Source organism: Zeus faber, assembly GCF_960531495.2.
Source record: "Zeus faber genome assembly, chromosome: 7".
Lineage (NCBI taxonomy): Eukaryota > Metazoa > Chordata > Actinopteri > Zeiformes > Zeidae > Zeus > Zeus faber.
This window is the reverse complement of record NC_137203.1, coordinates 10,436,225-10,454,328: the sequence shown is the minus strand read 5'-3', so window position 1 is coordinate 10,454,328 and position 18,104 is coordinate 10,436,225. Positions and strand designations below refer to the sequence as shown.

General features: G+C 43.3%; 1 protein-coding gene across 1 annotated transcript in view; it reads right to left on the bottom strand.

The window, feature by feature from the left end:
- Positions 1-18,104, bottom strand: part of rasgrf2b (Ras protein-specific guanine nucleotide-releasing factor 2b) — a gene marked incomplete at both ends in the record, with an annotated part of 47,710 nt that overhangs the window by 5,940 nt on the left and 23,666 nt on the right. The window contains 13 exons of the mRNA XM_080004055.1: positions 41-147; positions 1,110-1,199; positions 3,398-3,526; positions 5,008-5,492; positions 8,206-8,454; positions 9,236-9,318; positions 10,426-10,562; positions 11,230-11,296; positions 12,254-12,414; positions 13,689-13,807; positions 14,221-14,330; positions 15,029-15,222; positions 17,638-17,717. Coding sequence (XP_079860181.1) covers positions 41-147; positions 1,110-1,199; positions 3,398-3,526; positions 5,008-5,492; positions 8,206-8,454; positions 9,236-9,318; positions 10,426-10,562; positions 11,230-11,296; positions 12,254-12,414; positions 13,689-13,807; positions 14,221-14,330; positions 15,029-15,222; positions 17,638-17,717 — 2,011 coding nt within the window. The remainder of the gene's footprint in view (positions 1-40; positions 148-1,109; positions 1,200-3,397; positions 3,527-5,007; positions 5,493-8,205; positions 8,455-9,235; positions 9,319-10,425; positions 10,563-11,229; positions 11,297-12,253; positions 12,415-13,688; positions 13,808-14,220; positions 14,331-15,028; positions 15,223-17,637; positions 17,718-18,104) is intronic.

The window sequence follows — 18,104 nt, the reverse complement described above, 5'->3', positions numbered from 1 at the left end:
CACACACACACGCACACGCGTAGTGCTGGTAGGTGCTTACTTGGGAGTGTTTGGAGACCCAGTGTCGTAGCACGTTGAGGACTCTGTTGGTCGCAGCTCTACGGATGATAAACTCCTTATCACACATCCGCTCAGAGTTGGCAAACACTAGAGAGAGAGAGACAAAGAAAGGAAGAGGGGGGGGGGGGTGGGGGGGATAACTCAATCACCTTGCTTAATTAATTGTGATGGAAAAACACGGGCTGAATATTGAGGTTGGGGTTGTGTTATTCAAAAACGAATTCATTTTATTTCATAATCCGACATTTTTTAAAAATATATTAATGGCTATTTTATTTGTTTTATTTATGTATTTTCTTTTTTGTCATTATGCTTTTTTTCTTTCTTTATTTATGAATCCACTTTTTTACTTTTCATTTTCTTTAATTCTATTTTATTTTTTATGCCCCCTCTGTCTGGCTGAGGACGAGTTGGCTTTCTGTAAAGCACTTTTTAACGGTGTTGTTTTAAAAAGTGCTGTACAAATAGAGATTTACTTACAAACGTCGTTATTGTTGTTCCCCTTCAACTTGTTAATCCACACCTTCACTGTCATTCTACTGAAGTTGATATTGTTAGTTTAGTTAGTTACCAGATGCACTGGTTAATGCATTTTTTAAATAATTATTAATTATTATTATTATTATTATTATTATCAGTATTATTATTATTATTATTAATATTATTATTATTATTATTATTATTATTATTATTATTATTATTAATAATAATAATAATAATAACAATAAAAATAATTGTGTCCCTAAAAACAGCCGAGAGGTGTCCTAATGATGAGAGTATTTGAAGTATTTATGTCCCTTGAATTAACTGAACGGCTTCATGACTAAAATGTCCACTAGCCAGAGTGACGTTACTGAGAGGATCGAGATTGATTGTTGATCACCGTCGATGCCAAAGGAGATTGATTTGTTATCAAGTCTCAAGGCAAGTGTTTGAAATTTGGAAACGTTTTCGCTTCCGGAGTTCGTTTTGAGAACCGCGTCTCGGTGTCGGTGTCGAGCCGGATGGGACAGATGAGACGTTGTGTGAATAATGTTTAAAACTCGTACCCGGTGGGGATCCGTGACCCGCCGCTGCCGTGGCGATGGCGAAGGCCGAGGCGGGAGACACCGAACAGCGGGAGTTCTCCCCTGACTGGACTGCACACACACACACACACACACGCACACGCACATGCACACACGCGCGCACACACGCGTGCACACACACACACACACACACACACAGACACACACATATGCACACAAATGCACACACACGCACATGCACAAACACACACACGCACGCACAAAGCTGTCACCATCAGAATCAAAAACTTTATCATCTCCATTATCATTGGCACACTATCATAACTACACTGTATTTTCTCTCCGCATTCTAATTATTTCATTATTCATTTAATTGAATCATGCAGTCTGGTTAGTATAACACCGTAAATACAGTATAAAATCAAACACTCAATTTTGCCAATTTTGCCAGCTTTATAGTAAATCTGTTTCTTTATCGATGCGTTTGTTTTTGCTTTATATGAGGAAAAGTACAGAAGGGCCCAAAAAAAAATAATGGGTGGATGGACAGATGGGAGGATGGGTGACCTGCCCAGTCGGTTATACAACTGACTGATTTCATTTCACGTATTTATTCATACAGTAGCTGCGGCTGCTCTCTCCCTCTATCTTCCTGTCTTCTTTTAAAGCGCATTGGCTCAAACTGGCTTTGTTTTCCCATCACATGACGACTCCACGGGACAAACAAACCCAACCTCCACGTCTCGATGTCTCCCGTCCCCCCTGCCGCCGAGGGGCCTTGATGACGTGCAGAAACGTGAGCGCGTCACATCGCCATCGTCACGCAAGCAACGCGTTGTCACATCGCGTCTCATTGGCATCGACTCCCAACTGTCACAATCCGTCACATTTCGTGCGTCGCAGGGTTTATTTTTTGCCCGTGTCATCGTCACTGTCGTAATTATCATTATGTTTATCATCATCATCATCATCATCATCATCATCATTATGATGTTTTTTTATTCTATTCACATCCAGCTCATCCACCGTGATTACTTAGTGTTCGTTTTCATTACTCCTCACGAATGTCATTTTGACAACAGTCGCCGTCATCATCATCATCATTATCATCATCATCATCATCATCATCATCATCATCATCATCATCATCATTATCATCATCATCATCATCATCATCATCATCACTTATCCTTGAGCATCGCCAGTGGAAGGTGCAGAGTGACTCAAGTGTCCTACATGCAGGTTAGTCTCAACTCACATCCTCCACATGCACTATTTCACTTGGCTAACACAGACAGACAGACACACGCACATGCGCGCACGTACGGGCGCACGCACACACGCACGCACACACACACACACACACACAAACACACACCGCACTACGGAGCCCTTTGGCTTTGGAGAGCTCGTCTCTGACCCGGGGAGAGAACTGCAGTCATGAGTCATGAACCACCGACAGACTGTCTCTTACCATACCTGTCAACCCTCACGTTTCTTCCCGAGATTCTTCCGTGTTTTACCCTTCTTTACTGCTGTCCTCCCGTTGTAAATATTTTCCCCCTAGATCTCCCAGATTTTTTCCCTTTCTAAAAAAAAAAAAAAAAGAGTAAAAAAAAAAGTTGGCGGTAACGTGCGCAATCAGAGCGATCTCTGCGCCGCTGCGCCTCCCTGTGTCTCCAAGCAAAACCGATAAAAACAGCGTGTTTTTGCGTAACTGTGCGTAACTGGGACACTTCGTCACCCCCGCCCCGCCCCAAATTTCCCTTTTTTTTCAAATCAGTCTCTTACACACACAAACACACCCACACACCCACACACACACACAAAACACAAATGTGTACACTATTATGGTAACACACTGGCATGTATGTGCAAATAAACAAGCACCTACACAAGCATTTACAAGTGTGCATGCATGTACACTCATGTGCTAATACTCTAATACACACATACTGTTGCAACAAACACCAGTGTACATGGAGATCCACCTATCACACACACATTCACAAGAATGCATGCAATCACACTCACTCACACGTACACACACATGTACACACACACACACACACACACACACACACACACACACACACATACAGAGAACCAGTTCTGCATTGATGCACATGTCCCACATGCACCCACATCCTCATGCTCACACATTCACACACAAAGATGACCCCACACAGACACACACACACACACACACACACACACACACACACACACACACACACACACACACACACACACACACACACACACACACACACACACACTGTAATCAAATCTATTCTGCAGGTTCTTACCTCCAGGCTGTCTGTAGCGGAGGTGTCGTGGCGTGGACGGAGAGCGGCACGGTGACATTTCCCCTCCTCCTTCGCTGTTCTGAGAGGATTCTGGAATGATCTTCTCCAGCGACACGGACTCCAGCACGGCTGGTTACGAAACATTGCGACTCGACATTATTATTTTAATGTTGATCACGATCATTTGTGGTTTTCTTCAACTCATTCGAAATTGTACGTAGCGGTAGTCTGACTAGCTGGTTTTATGATACAATGCGTGTTTTTATTTCATTTGTCTAAATATCAATGCCAGTGGGTGCACTTAGACCTGTATTGCGACACACACGCACGCACGCATGCACGCACGCTCACAGACACACAGAAGACTGAGAAGGTACCAACAATTCACCATTTTTCATCTTGTATGGATTTTCATTGCGGCTTCAGAAAAGAGGCTGAAAATGGATCGCTTGCCTTGCTGAATTCCTCAGTTTAATTGGCCTAAAATGTAAACTGCGCACATGAATCAGGCTTGAAAAGAGACATTAGTCGCCGAGAGAGCGAGGGAGAGACAGAGCGATAGAAGGAACCGTGAGAGGGTTCACCTGATGACGTCCCGGTGTCATGGGAACATACCGTTTGCTCGGAGGCGACGCCGGCAAAGTCAGTGTGAAGGCACATTCCCACTGAGGCCCACGGCGGCGCTAAACAGGAGCTCGCACGATTCATCCCTTGCTTCCTTTCTCTGTCATTATCCTGTCGTTACAACCAAGTGGTCTCGTATAAATAATTAAAATTTCTCATTTATGCTCTGGGAACCCCCGGGACTCGTACTGTACACGGACAGAAAGACAGGAGTGTCAAATGCGCGAATCCATAAGATCGTCCGCCAAATCAGATCAAATATGGGGTTACCACTTTATTACTAAGGGAGAGAGGGACAGGTAATTCTGTTACAACCGCCAACGGATTGAAAATACACACACAGGTACCCAGGCCATCGCCTTGCGTGCCAGCAAGCAGGCACAAACACTTACAAGTACACATACACGCGGATATATAAGTACACATACACATAACATGTGGTAATGACTGTCACAGTGCAGCCTGTCTCTCTCTCTTTCTCTCTCTCTCTCTCTCTCTCTCTCTCTCTATCTCTCTCCCTCTCTCTCTCTCGCTCGTCCACTCTGGTCAGAGAGGGTCATGTTTAGGGTGTTCCTCCGAGGAGAGCCTTTGAGATTGGTTTTGTCAGAGGTAAAAGAAACGGACACTGGGGCTGGATAACGATTTCCCCAGCAAGAAGCTTTGATCGGGAACATTCCACAAATTGTCATCTTGAATGGGTGACCGCCCGGCACTAAGACGGCCAGCGGCGCACAGCCAAGTACGATATGGGAACCGCACGCGTGAGCATTGGCAAAATAGGATAAACAGTTCAAACACTCATACACTGGAACATCTCGTCCATCTCGTTACCCAGGCTTATAACTCGGGTCACAGGTGGACAGATGTATGCTTTTGATGATGTACAGTGCTTTTGTATTGGGCAGAGAGACATGGGGTATAAACAGTGGATGCACATTGCATATGACTTAGGGATTAAATCTAGGTGTAGTCCTACATGGACATACCTCTACGGATGCTGCGCCTCAGTTTGCCGCAGATGGCGTCAATTCTGGGCAGCTCCTCCCCCTCGGCGGTGGGCGACGGGCTCTGCTCCGGGGACGAGGGGACGGGCGGGGCCGGGTCCTGCGGCAGCTTGGCGCCGCATGGCGGGGGAGAGCTGGAGGAGGGAGGCGGCGGGGTGGTGGGGGTGGTGGTCTGCGGCGTCGGGGTTTGGGGCGCGTTGGCCGAGGTGGGGCTGCTGGCCGCGGACTGCGACGCGCTGTGGTTGAGGTTGGGGTTGGACAGAGGGCTGGTCAGGTCCAGGCCGCCCACCCGGGAGGAGACGGGGGAGTGGAGGGAGAGCTTCCTGGTCCGGACCGGGGAGGCGGCGTGGGAGGGGATGGACAGGGGAGGAGGAGAGGAGAACTTGCGGCACAGACGGGGGGACTTGTCGTTTGTGTGCTCTCCGCTCCTGTTGCTCTGGTTGGTGGCGAAGAACAGCTCCAATGACCTGCGGGGGAAAGGAGAAGGGGACTATTTTTGGCAACTTTTGGCGGTTAAAAAGATACGGTTCGAAAAGATCAGGAAGAGAGATTGCTGGTTCCCCAATCGGACAAGAACAGATTGCAATGCACCACTGAAGGTAAAATACCATTAGTCATTTGTGCAGGAATACTGTTGTCATTTTGTTGGATTGAAAAGACATTGTTCTCATAATCGCAGCTAACTCAGCTCCAGTATTATGGGAGTCCTACCAGTGTATCAGGTGGTTTGATGTCATTCGGGAATAATCTATTCTGTTTCTCATGACTCAGAAATGATGAACTGTGACTAAAAGCAAAAAAAAAAAAGGGGGACGGGGGGGGGGTATTCATGCAGAGCGAACATGACCACTGTCCATTCACAGGGCTCGGCCCGGAACGGCAGGTAAGAACTGCCTCCACGGTGAAAAGAAAAGGCGGAAAGGACGAGAGGACAGCAGAGGACAACTGGGAAACAGAAAAAAAAAAAAAACAAGACGGAAAGAAAACATCTATAGAATAAGTTTTCGGCTGCTGGGGGGGGGTCGAACTTAGCGACTGAAGTGCCGGTGGCAGAAGACGGAGCTCCGGGACAGGGGGGGAAAAGAAAGCGGACTGGAGTGCAAAGAGAAAGAGACGGATCAGTCAACACAGGGACCGGGGGGGGTGGGGGCGGCCTTCGCTGTATTTCCGAAGAAGGAGTGGGGACAGGGATGGTTAGCTGCAAGAAGACTCCCTTTCTCCCAAGCTACCAGCAGATCTATCGCTCTGCCAACATGATTGAAATGCCGCTTTTTTTTTTTTTTTTTTTTTTTTTTTTCGCGAGTCAATACGGAGAGCGAAGCCAAGCACTACTGAGATATGCGACTGAAAGCAGGGTAGAGGAAACGGGCATGAAAGGATAAGGAAGAGAGAAAAGGAAAGAGAGGCAGAGAGAGAGAGAGAGAGAGAGAGCGAGAGAGAGAGAGAGAGACAGCTTGTTACTTGGACTGGTCCAGGGCTATCTTCTTGATCTTCAGACTGTAGTCGGGACAGATGGACGTGATGGACAGACGATCAAATGAGTGGTACTGCACCCTGTAGTGGGGACATGGATGGGGGTGGATGGAGGGGTGGATGGAGGGGTGGATGGATACGGTCGGTTTTAGGGGGAACAAATGAATGAAAACACAGAGGGCTTAAAACAACAGGAGAGCTGCTAACAGGCACACTGTGGGGGAGTGTGTAGTTTATATTTGTAATGTATATTTTCATTGATTAAAACAACAGAGCATTGGCAGAACATCTGCCTCAGAGATACTTACACGTGACAACATCATTTGTAAAAAAGAGTGTCTGTGTGTGTAAGAGAGAGAGAGGGAGAGAGAGAGAGAGAGAGAGAGGGAGAGAGAGAGTAGAAACCTCCCATATACTGTAACACGGTATGACCGTATATTCCTGTGACTATTGCCAAGTGAAACATTGTTAAAGCCTGTGTTGCTCTGTTTGGCTCGCTGCATGTTTAACCTCGTGGTCGGAGGTGATTGGAGGAGGTTGGAGGAGGTTGGAGGCCACTGAGCCCCAAATGGTGAAAACATCGCAACACTTAAATCGGGGAGTGAAAAGGAGGGGAGAAAATCGTATAAAACACACCCAGAAACACTCAGCCATCACTAACACACACACACACACACACACACACGCCCAGACGGACACACACTGAGGGGTTGACTCACATATGCTCAAATGCATTAATAGAGTCATTGCCGCAAAAGACTCCCAAGTCCAGTAAGAAAGGGAGGAAATCAACTCTCCAGAGTCAACTGCATCAACTGGATGATTTCTTCTCATTTAATAAATGCCGGCCTGTGTCTGTGTGTCTGTACACACGTCCGTGTTTGTCTCTCTATAAGTTTGTGTCTGTTTGCTAATTGGTTTGTCTGTCTGAATTAATACGAAATATCCTCTGTGTGTTAATTAACATATATCCATGCCTGTCCACACCGGCCTCAGCATAAGGAAGACAGACAGACGGACAGACAGACAGACAGACAGACAGACAGACAGATAGATAGATAGATAGATAGATAGATAGATAGATAGATAGATAGATAGATAGTTAGATAGATTGATTGATTGATTGACTGATTGACTGATTGATTGATTGATAGACAGACAGACAGACAGACAGACAGACAGAGAGACAGGTAGATAGATAGATAGATAGATAGATAGATAGATAGATAGATAGATAGATAGATAGACAGATAGACAGATAGATAGATAGATAGATAGATAGATAGATAGATAGATAGATAGATAGATAGATAGATAGATAGATTGATTGATTGATATTTTTATTCATCTCTGGGGGGAAATTTCAGTGTCACAGCAGCTCACCTAAAAAAAAGGCAGTGATGGAATAAAAATATGAAAATAAAACGGCAACATACGGAACATAAAACCTGTTGGTCACCTGTACATGACAAATATTCAACAAATATAACCTGAAAAAAAATAAATAAATAAAATAAAACAGAAAGAAAATAATCATAAAAAAATAAATTAATAAAAATTACCCACAACAACTGATGAAATAAACCTCACAGTGAACCAGAAAGATAAACCCGCGTACAATGCAAAAAAATTAAAATAAAAATCCAAGCGATAAAAACCGTCACCCTCCGACGAAGGCGATAGAAGAACAAACCCGAGCGTGTTTACCTGATGGGGATGGAGGTGAAGGGCTTCTTGTAGATGTCGGCCAGCTTGTCCATGACCACGGCGGCGGTGGTGAAGATGCGGTACGTGTGCAGGAAGGTGTTGAGGAAGTCGATGGAGAGGAAGCGCAGGTCGGTCAGCCTCTCCAGCAGACGCTCCACGCTGGCGTAGCGGATCTGCGGGACCTTGCAGGAGTTGAGGGTCTTGCTGAAGCAAATGTCAACATCATCTTTATGGAGACGCACATCGGATCTGATGGATATACGCACACAACACACACACGCGCACACACACACACGCACACACGCCCGCACACACACACACACACACATAGCCAAGCCAACCAGGTGACTGTTCAGCGGCTAAGCAAAAGGGAGATTGAGGCTAAAGACGTGAGGACCGTAAGAAAAAAATTATAGATAGATAGATAGACAGCTAGATAGACGGACGGACGGACGGACGGACGGACAGACAGACAGACAGATAGATAGATAGATAGATAGATAGATACAGTAGACAGATGGGAAATTGCAGTGTTACAGCAGCTTGCATCAAAGCAATACACAATAATAAAGTAATACAAATAAAAATAGATAAATAAAGATAAATCAATTATTAAATATATAGACAGACAGACAGATATATAGATAGACAGATAGATAGACATATGGATAGATAGATAGACAGACAGACAGACAGATAGACAGATAGATAGATAGATATATAGATAGAGAAATAGATAGCCATATGGATAGATAGATAGACAGACAGACAGATAGATAGAGATAGATAGTTATAGATAGATAGATAGATAGATAGATAGATAGATAGATAGATAGATAGATAGATAGATAGATAGATAGATAGATAGATAGATAGATAGATACTGTAGATAGAAACAATCAGCAAATCAGCAAAACAAAAACAGAAAATCTAAAATGACTCTAATCTGTGTCACAGAAATCAAATAAAAATCTAAAATGACAATGTTACCATTGAGTTCAGTTGAGGGATGAGTGGTGGCAACACTTACTTGATCATATGAGGGACGGTGACTTTGGAGTTCTCCTCAAACACGCTGGTCATCAGGCCATTACAGCGGATGTTGTCTATGCACTGCAGTCACAAAGACAAGGGGAGAAAAGAAAAGAGAAAAGATGAGAATTTAATTTAAAGATATGAAGATATGAATATGAATTATTTTTATTGAACCATTATCATATTCTGTGATTATATACATCTGGTGTCATTTAATCACAGAATAATATATTGAATAATCTTCAAATAGCAATCAGGCCCATTTATCTGTTTTTATTTCTTTCTCCTGCCAAAACAGTTGATAATAGGCAAAAACATTTTTTCCTGATTATTCTCTGTTTTTAAATTGATTTTTATTTATAGTGGTTAGATATATTATATTTAGATTTAGATTCAATTTTGTATCTATGAAAAGTACATCATTATTTCCAAACACGAATTGTCATTATTACCTAAAACGAAAACCAGATTTTATTTGCCTTCATTGTATTTGTCTATTTAGCAGGTCAACACGCTCGTGAGCTAGGTGAGACGCGACTGTACAGAGAGTGAGCCCCGAGGGGCCCCTGGGAGCCCAACACGCGGCCCCCGGGAGCCCCACGCCCATGTGTGTGTTTACCGATCACCGGGCTGCTTCATTAGCCCCCAGGGACACACACTCAGCTGCTCGCTCACGTGTGGGTACGTAGTGTGTGTGGACGGGCTGCTGCTTCACTGTTATTGTTGACAGTCTTTCAGAGGTGTTGCATCATTTATTTTGAATCATTAGCCTTTGTTAAATCTTAAAAATATAAAATAATCAAAAGATAATTCCACCCATAAATCAGCTTGGATATATTTCCGTGAGTTGTGTTTATAAACGAGAAAACTGAGATCATATTTGGTTCTTGTTTTTTTTTAAAGGAGACTCCCTCACCATCTAACCTTGCAATTCAAATTAATCATTTCCAGGTAAAGGACTTTCATCGGGTATATGGACGAGAGTGTCTTTTTTGGAATATTTTGAAGCCTTTCCGCCCCTGTCCCTCTACTTAGGCTTTTTTTTTCCGCCATATTTTCCATCACTGATGAACCTCAGTTGGATCCTTTAAAACGGCGTACGGAAGCAAATATTGTGATACGTATGTTGATTTTGCGTACATGTCTTCGTGTTGCCCAGCCTTGTGTGTGTGTGTTTTCGGTTACCTGGCTAATATCGCTGGTCCACGCTGCCTTCTCCTGGCGTGACGGTGCCAGCAGCACCACGGTGAAGGCCTGGGAGTCTGAGGGCTCCACCACCAGCTTGAAGTCCAGCTGACCGAACACCTGGCCCCCGGTCTTCACTAAAACCCCCGACAAAGGAAGATACTTCAAATTTAACCACCATAAAAATGGGCGGAGTGGAGGCATACTGCTGATCCCCCACACAGACACACACACACACACACACGAGCACGCACGCACACGCACGCACGAAAGCACACACTCACGCACACACACACACACACACACACACACACACACACATAACCAAAAGGGTTAATTAATTCAACCCATTGTCCGTGGTCTGGTTGCCCTAGAGGACCGGGGCTGAAGTGCGAGGTGTGAGCGCATCCATCCTTGTGTGTGTGTGTGTGTGTGTGTGTGTGTGTGTGTGTGTGTGTGTGTGTGTGTGTGTGTGTGTGTGTGTGTGTGTGTGTGTGTGTGTGTGTGTGTGTGTGTGTGTGTGTGTGTGTGTGTGTGTGTGTTCACGTGTGGGCACCGAGCCAATTTCATGTGTCCGCCGCAAGAATCCTTGGAGAAATTAATGGGGCTTTGATGTCAGGGGGATCAAAACCTGACATTTAAAAGGGGGTTTGCCATCTGATATTTAAAGGAGAGTGATTTCTCGGACACTTATCCTCTGACGCCTAATTAACCCGCATGAGGAGCCGGGCGACTTAATGAGGCTCGTTAAAGAAAAGAAAAAAAAAAAAAAGGCCGTCTGGCGTCAGTTTGGGGAGAACTCACTCTCCTCGGTTCCTTCCTCTGGTTCCTCGATGAGCGTGCAGTCGATGAGGGACAGAACTCCACCCTGCTGCAAAGGGTTAAAAAAAAAATGCATGGAAGAGTTTTATACGTCTCGCAGCAATGCCCTTTATTACTGATATAGCTGGACTAACAACTGAGCAAATCAGAGATAGATCAATAAATACTGTAGATAGATAAATAGACAGACAGACAGACAGACAGACAGACTTACAGACAGATAAATAGACAGACAGACAGACAGACAGACAGACAGACAGACAGACAGATAGATAGATAGATAGATAGATAGATAGATAGATAGATAGATAGATAGATAGACAGATAGACAGACAGACAGACAGGCAGAGAGATACAGTAGATAGATAGATAGATAGATAGATAGATAGATAGACAGACAGACAGACAGACAGACAGACAGACAGACAGACGGATACAGTAGATAGATAGATAGATAGATAGATAGATAGATAGATAGATAGATAGATAGATAGACAGACAGACAGACAGACAGACAGACAGACAGACGGATACAGTAGATAGATAGATAGATAGATAGATAGATAGATAGACAGATAGACAAATAGATAGATGGGAAAGTGCAGTGTTACAGCAGTGACAAAGCAATACACAATAATAATAAAGTAATACAAATAAAAATAGAAGAATTTGGGAAAAAATGGCAAATACAAATGTAAAGATTTACCAAATAATTGAAAATGATTGGGGGAATACAATAAACTCAGAAAGTTAAAAAAAACAATCAAAAAAAATAAACCTAAAAGTTAACAGATTACAATAAACCTTCACCAATTCAATACAAATCAGAACCCCTTTTATCAGAAATTTCTATCCCCTTTATCCCAAAACAGAGAAAATGACTGCTTTTTGGGGCACAGTCCAGCCTCATTCAGCCTGCATCCAACTGAATGAAATAGAGACCGATCTAGTTTGCACGCCCTGAATATCAGCACGCATCGAACGTTGGGATCCAAACGCTCCTCACTTTCAGGAGGTGCAGCTTCCCCCCGGAGCTGCGCGTGCAGATGAGGAAGTGTTTGGTGAAGAGGAAGCACTGGCGCTCGCCCTCCTTCTTCAGGGAGAGCGCGCCCAGGCGGACCTTGCTGAGCTTCCCCCGCTCCACCGACGGAAGCTGGATCAGAGAGCCTGCAGCAGCGGGGAGAGCACAGCGTTTTGATGATTTTTTCTCACTGTTAACAATCGTGGAGTGTCGATATCGAGCCCAGGGCACGCGCCGTCGAGGGTTTTATTTTGCCTCTCCGGACACCCCTGGGGGGCCTCGTCCTATTCGGATCCGGCTGCGGCAACGATCGGACTGCCTCTGAGGGTATTGACCGGATAAACTTGCGTCCCGCGGTATCAGTGAATTGCCTTGTCGGCTATTTCAGCTTCATTTCAGCTGTCGTGGGGAGACCTCACGTGCCAGTGCCAATGTATTGGCGATTATAGATCCTGATAAAGGCTGTAAACACTAACTCGCCTGTTTATAGCTCCTATGTAAGCCTGGTGTAATAATAACTACTGCAGAGCGTGCGAGGTGCATCTCCACCGGGAATAAGATCGGATGGTGTTCTCCGAATCTCATAGGCGTGATCATGATACCGATGTAGCATGGCGTTGCATTGAGTTATACTGTAGATCCTTACGGCGCATTTATGTGTCGTCCCATGTTTAAGTTCTGTTGTCATAGTTACCCCTCTAGTCAGTCTAGTGTTACACCGGCACCAATCCGGTGACAACAACAGTTGCCCAGTTGCCCTGGCAACCAGATTCGGGAACATTGGCGTGGTTGCCCTGCTCTGCACCTCATGTTAAATGTGGTGAAACTAGTGAGAATATAGAAACGTGGATACAATTGTTAAAAATTTGGCAAACATTTTGTCAGTCTTGGCAACCAGCAGCTGAGGCACGGTTGCTTGGCAACTTGGCAACCGTTTCTCAGTGGCTTGTGTGGGGCCATGACACTTTGTGGTTATAGCTTCATATTCTCTATTTCAAACTTTGTGTTCTTTTCCTGAAACGAAGGGACAGTTCGGTGTTGAGTCTGAATACATAATTAAATAAAATGGATAAACACACCTTGTTTTTCTCCTCTACGTACTGCACCAGATCAGTTCATCGTAGTGAATGGTGCCCAACAGTGAAAACTCGGTACTCATACTCTGTCTTAAAAACTGGTAGTGAAGACTAAACCTGTTTGAAAAGAGTTTCAATGGTCTCATAAAGGAGCAGGAGACATGGAAGACTCCATTTGGTTTGATCATCAGAAGCAGAACCGGAATCAAAACTGGAACGAGCGTCGAAATCAGAATGAGAATCCGATCCAGAACCCAAAATTGAATAAGAATCAGAATCAGTATGAGAATCAGAATCAGAATCAAAATCGACATGAGAATGAGAAGCAGCGTGTCCACACTCACCCTGGCGGACAAAGGTCTGGCTGGTGTCCAGCAGGATGTCGCATCCCTCCACGATCATCCGCTCGATCGCCAGGTTCTTTCGGATGTTCTCTGTGTCGCTCACTTCATCGTGCATCACCCTGGGTGGGCCGTGCACGCACGCACACACACACACACACACGCACACACACACACACACACACACACATACACACATTTTTATTTATTATACAGTTCAGTGGCATTTAGGGAAATGTATCTTGCAGCTGCAAGTTAAGCGAACAACATTATACACACCCATTACGAGGGAAAAAACCCCACACAATAACAAACACACACCAAAACATAAACATTTGCATTTACATCTGCACACTATACAGCAGACACATTCATATGATGTGTGTGTGTGTGTGTGTGTGTGTGTGTCTGCGTGCATGCGTGTGTGTGTGTGTGTGTGTGTGTGTGTGTGTGTGTGTGTGTGCATGCATGCGTGTGTGTGTATGTGTGTGTGTGTGTGTGTGTGTGTGTGTGTGTGTGTGCGTACTGTATGTACCTGGACAACTCCTCTAGTTTGGATTTGGCAAATTCCAGACTCTTTCTCTCCACGTGCTCGTGAGGAGTGTGCGCCAGCAGCTCATGGAGTGTGATGATGTAGCGAGGAATCTGAAAGGAAATGGCGAGAAACAGACAAGTCATTCTAAAGTTATAATCCCATTTATATAACATAACAATCACGTTTTGGAAATACTGTATTTGTTTGATCTGTGTTTAACGGTGAATTACATGACAATGAGGGATTTTGTCTCCACATACTTAACGTGTAGGTAACCGGGTTTTACATCATTCGCCTTGACATCGTTTTCAGAGGTGATCAATTGATTAAAGATAAAAATGACAATTTTATGCCTGCTTTGGTGTCTTTGCCGTTTGGTTATAAGCGTCAGCGGAGCACTTTCTGTTCATTTGAATGACTTCGTACCGACACAGATCTCCTCAACTGCAGCCCCAAGACTCTGGAACAAACTTCCCGAAAGCGTCCAATTGGCTGATTCTGCTGGATCTTTTAAAAGACGTCTGAAAACAACCGTTTTTTTTCTCTTGTCTACCTGAACGATTTACCAACTCCCGTAATTTTACATCTTTTAAATACACAACGTCCTCTGTATGCATCCCGTTTTGTTTTCTTTACGGTTATTGTTTTGCTTTCTATATTTTAACTTATTTCCTTCCATCCCTGCCCCCCCCGGGAGCACTTTGTGGACGTCATTTGAAAGTGCTCTCCAAATGAAGATTGATCGATTGACTGATTGATAACGTCACAAGTCTCATATCCATCTATTTTATTTCACTCCTATCATCACCTGGAACATGGGGTAGGTGAGGAAGGTCTCCAGCATGCGTCCCTCGCAGGCGGCGTTGGCCTCGTACTGTTTCAGCAGCTTGTCGAAGTCGCGGTTCTGCTTGCAGTTGGCCAGAACCTGCAGGCTGTACTGGTGGTTCCGCACAAACTCCTGGTAGATGTTCAGCATCGGCAGCAGGATGTCGAACAGGTCGGCTGCAGAGGGTGGGGGCGCACTTGTTAAGGGTGTACATTTCGGAGTTACGCTTGCCTGTTTGTGTTATCCACGAGGATCGTACAAAAAAGTAACTGTAAATCGAACATTTTACACGCACGCACGCACGCACACACACACACACACACACACACACACACACATACACACACAACATACTGTATGTGTTAATGTAAAATATGTAGTTCTATTTATTTATTTATATTGTTTTTTGGCCTTTGTATGGCTCATATTACATGAGGTTTATTGTAAATTACCTTTTTTTTCATTGCAAGGTTTATTTCATTAGTTATTTCATAGGACAACCTTTTTTTTGAGGGTTTATTGTTTTGTTGTTTATCCTGCGGTTTAGTGTATATTGTCACATCTTATTGTCTACAGTTAACCATTGTTTACCATTGTATATTATCATACTATCCCATTTTTCCAAATATTGTTTTTAATATTCTTTTATGGTCCTTCACATTATCAGTCTGACTTGATAGATTGATGTCCCACCATATGTATATCAATCATTGTATTGATTCCTGGTAAGACCCTGGGGTTCAGAGGTGGGGTTTTTTTCAGGTTCAGAAGCCACTATTTTAACTCCACCAGATCATTGAATCAGCTGATTTCACTCATTGGTTGCACCTCTGTGTTAATTGTGTTAATACAAAAATCCAGAAATAGAATCCCCAAAATACAATTTACATTTGATGTCCATTAATAATCCTAATCAGTGAAGAGCATTAAAGTTGTAAAAGTTGGTTGTGCAACCAAACCTAAAGTCTAAATTTGACTTTCCACTTCCCATGGTACATCTATGTGGTACATGACGCGTTCGCTCAGAAGGTGAAATTACCAGGAATTACTCCTCTCTTTTCATGTAGGACGCCTGATCCACTTAGATTCAGCTGAAAGATAAGGGTAATTACAGGAAATTCTAGGTTAATTTAGCAGCTGCAGCTTTGTCTAAATACACCACGAGGATGGAGAGAAGAGACGACTGATGAAAAACCACCACGTTGTCCACCCAGGCCTTTGTTTTAATGCTTTTTCCATTGATTTTATTCTGTTGATTCTACTAATTCTATTGATTCTATTGATCATGCACATTTCCCTGAAACGATGAACATATAATATAATGTTATATTATATTATAAAATAATAATAACATAATACAATACAATACAATACAATACAATATAATATAATATAATATAATATAATATAATATGATATAACATAATAGAATAGAAAAGAACAGAATAGAATATGTTGCAGTTACAAGTTACAATTCAGAAGATGACTATGATGAGTTATTATTTAGTGAACCATCCTGAGAAAGATGAAAGCAACATTCCATAAAAAAATATAAACAAAAACACAGATTTTACAAACTATGAATTTAAGATCATAATATTTCAATTTTATAATACATAATAATGTTCTCAACATAATATATAATCTTGTAATATATGGAATACCTCATCATCGATAATTTGACAATATTTTAGGGGTGACTATTGGGGTTTTCATTGATTAGATTAGATCAGATTAGCATTACAATAATGGTATTATCATCAGTTATTATCATTCATTTTTTCATCCAAGCAGGCATGTAGGCATTCAGAAAACTGCATTTATTTACTGTAATGGAGCCTTAAAGACAACTTTTTATTATATGATACTACAACATTTATGATTTACGATATATTAATATCGATAAATATCAATATTGATATTTTTTAACAACATATTGCCCAGTTCCCATTTAGACCGTCATCAGGTCACAGTAATCTATTTGACCACCTCTCCTTTTTAAAGCGCGTCACATGTCATTGGTCCTTCTGTTTTTTCGACAAAATATCCATCAGTCTGTGTCCTAGGTGACCCTTATCTCGTAAGGGGGCTTCTGTTCCAGAAGGGTTAAATTATGGGCTGTCATTATGTCTGGGTGGTCATTGTAGTCAAAAGAATGCAAGTGTGTGTGTGTGTGTGTGTGTGTGTGTGTGTGTGTGTGTGTGTGTGTGTGTGTGTGTGTGTGTGTGTGTGTGTGTGTGTGTGTGTGTGTGTGTGTGTGTGTGTATGCTGTCAACATGAGATAGGAGGGAAAAAACATAGCTTGTGTGTATGTGTGTGTGTGGGTGTGTGTGTGCGTGTGTGCGTGCCTGCGTGCGTGCGTGTGTTTGTGTGTGTGTGTGTTTGGAAGCCATTAGATGTCAAGGCTGATGTTTAAATGAGACATATGAACCTGACCATTGAAACTCTGATCTTGATGTCACTGAGGATCAACAGCGTTTTTGCGGATTGCGTGAACAGACCGTGTGTGTGTGTGTGTGTGTGTGTGTGTGTGTTTGTGTGTGTGTGTGTGTGTGTGTGTGTGTGTGTGTGTGTGTGTGTGTGTGTCTCACCCAGCACCAGCGTTGGCCAGTTAGCAATTCGAGCCTTTAAGCCTTGATGGAATATCTCATGCAGAAACATGATGGTCTCGCTGAGAAGGCATATGAAAGACAACACAAACACACACATACACAAACACACACACACACACACACACACACACACACACACACACACACACACACGCGTGCGCACACACACACACACACACACACACACACATACACACACACACATACAAGAGGAAAAGTGTTAAGTTGCAAAAATCCTCAACATTTGCATTTACTAATCAAACGCTGGAGTGCCATGAAAAGATAAAAAAAAAACACAGCTTATACATTCATACACAACTACACTTTCAATAAATACAGACTAAAGAGGAGCTAGATTCCATGTCAACACGTTCAGACTTTTCATCTACAGCTTTCTTCAGGAGATGTGATGAGAGCTGCAAGGTAAATACATTCCTGTCTTGCCA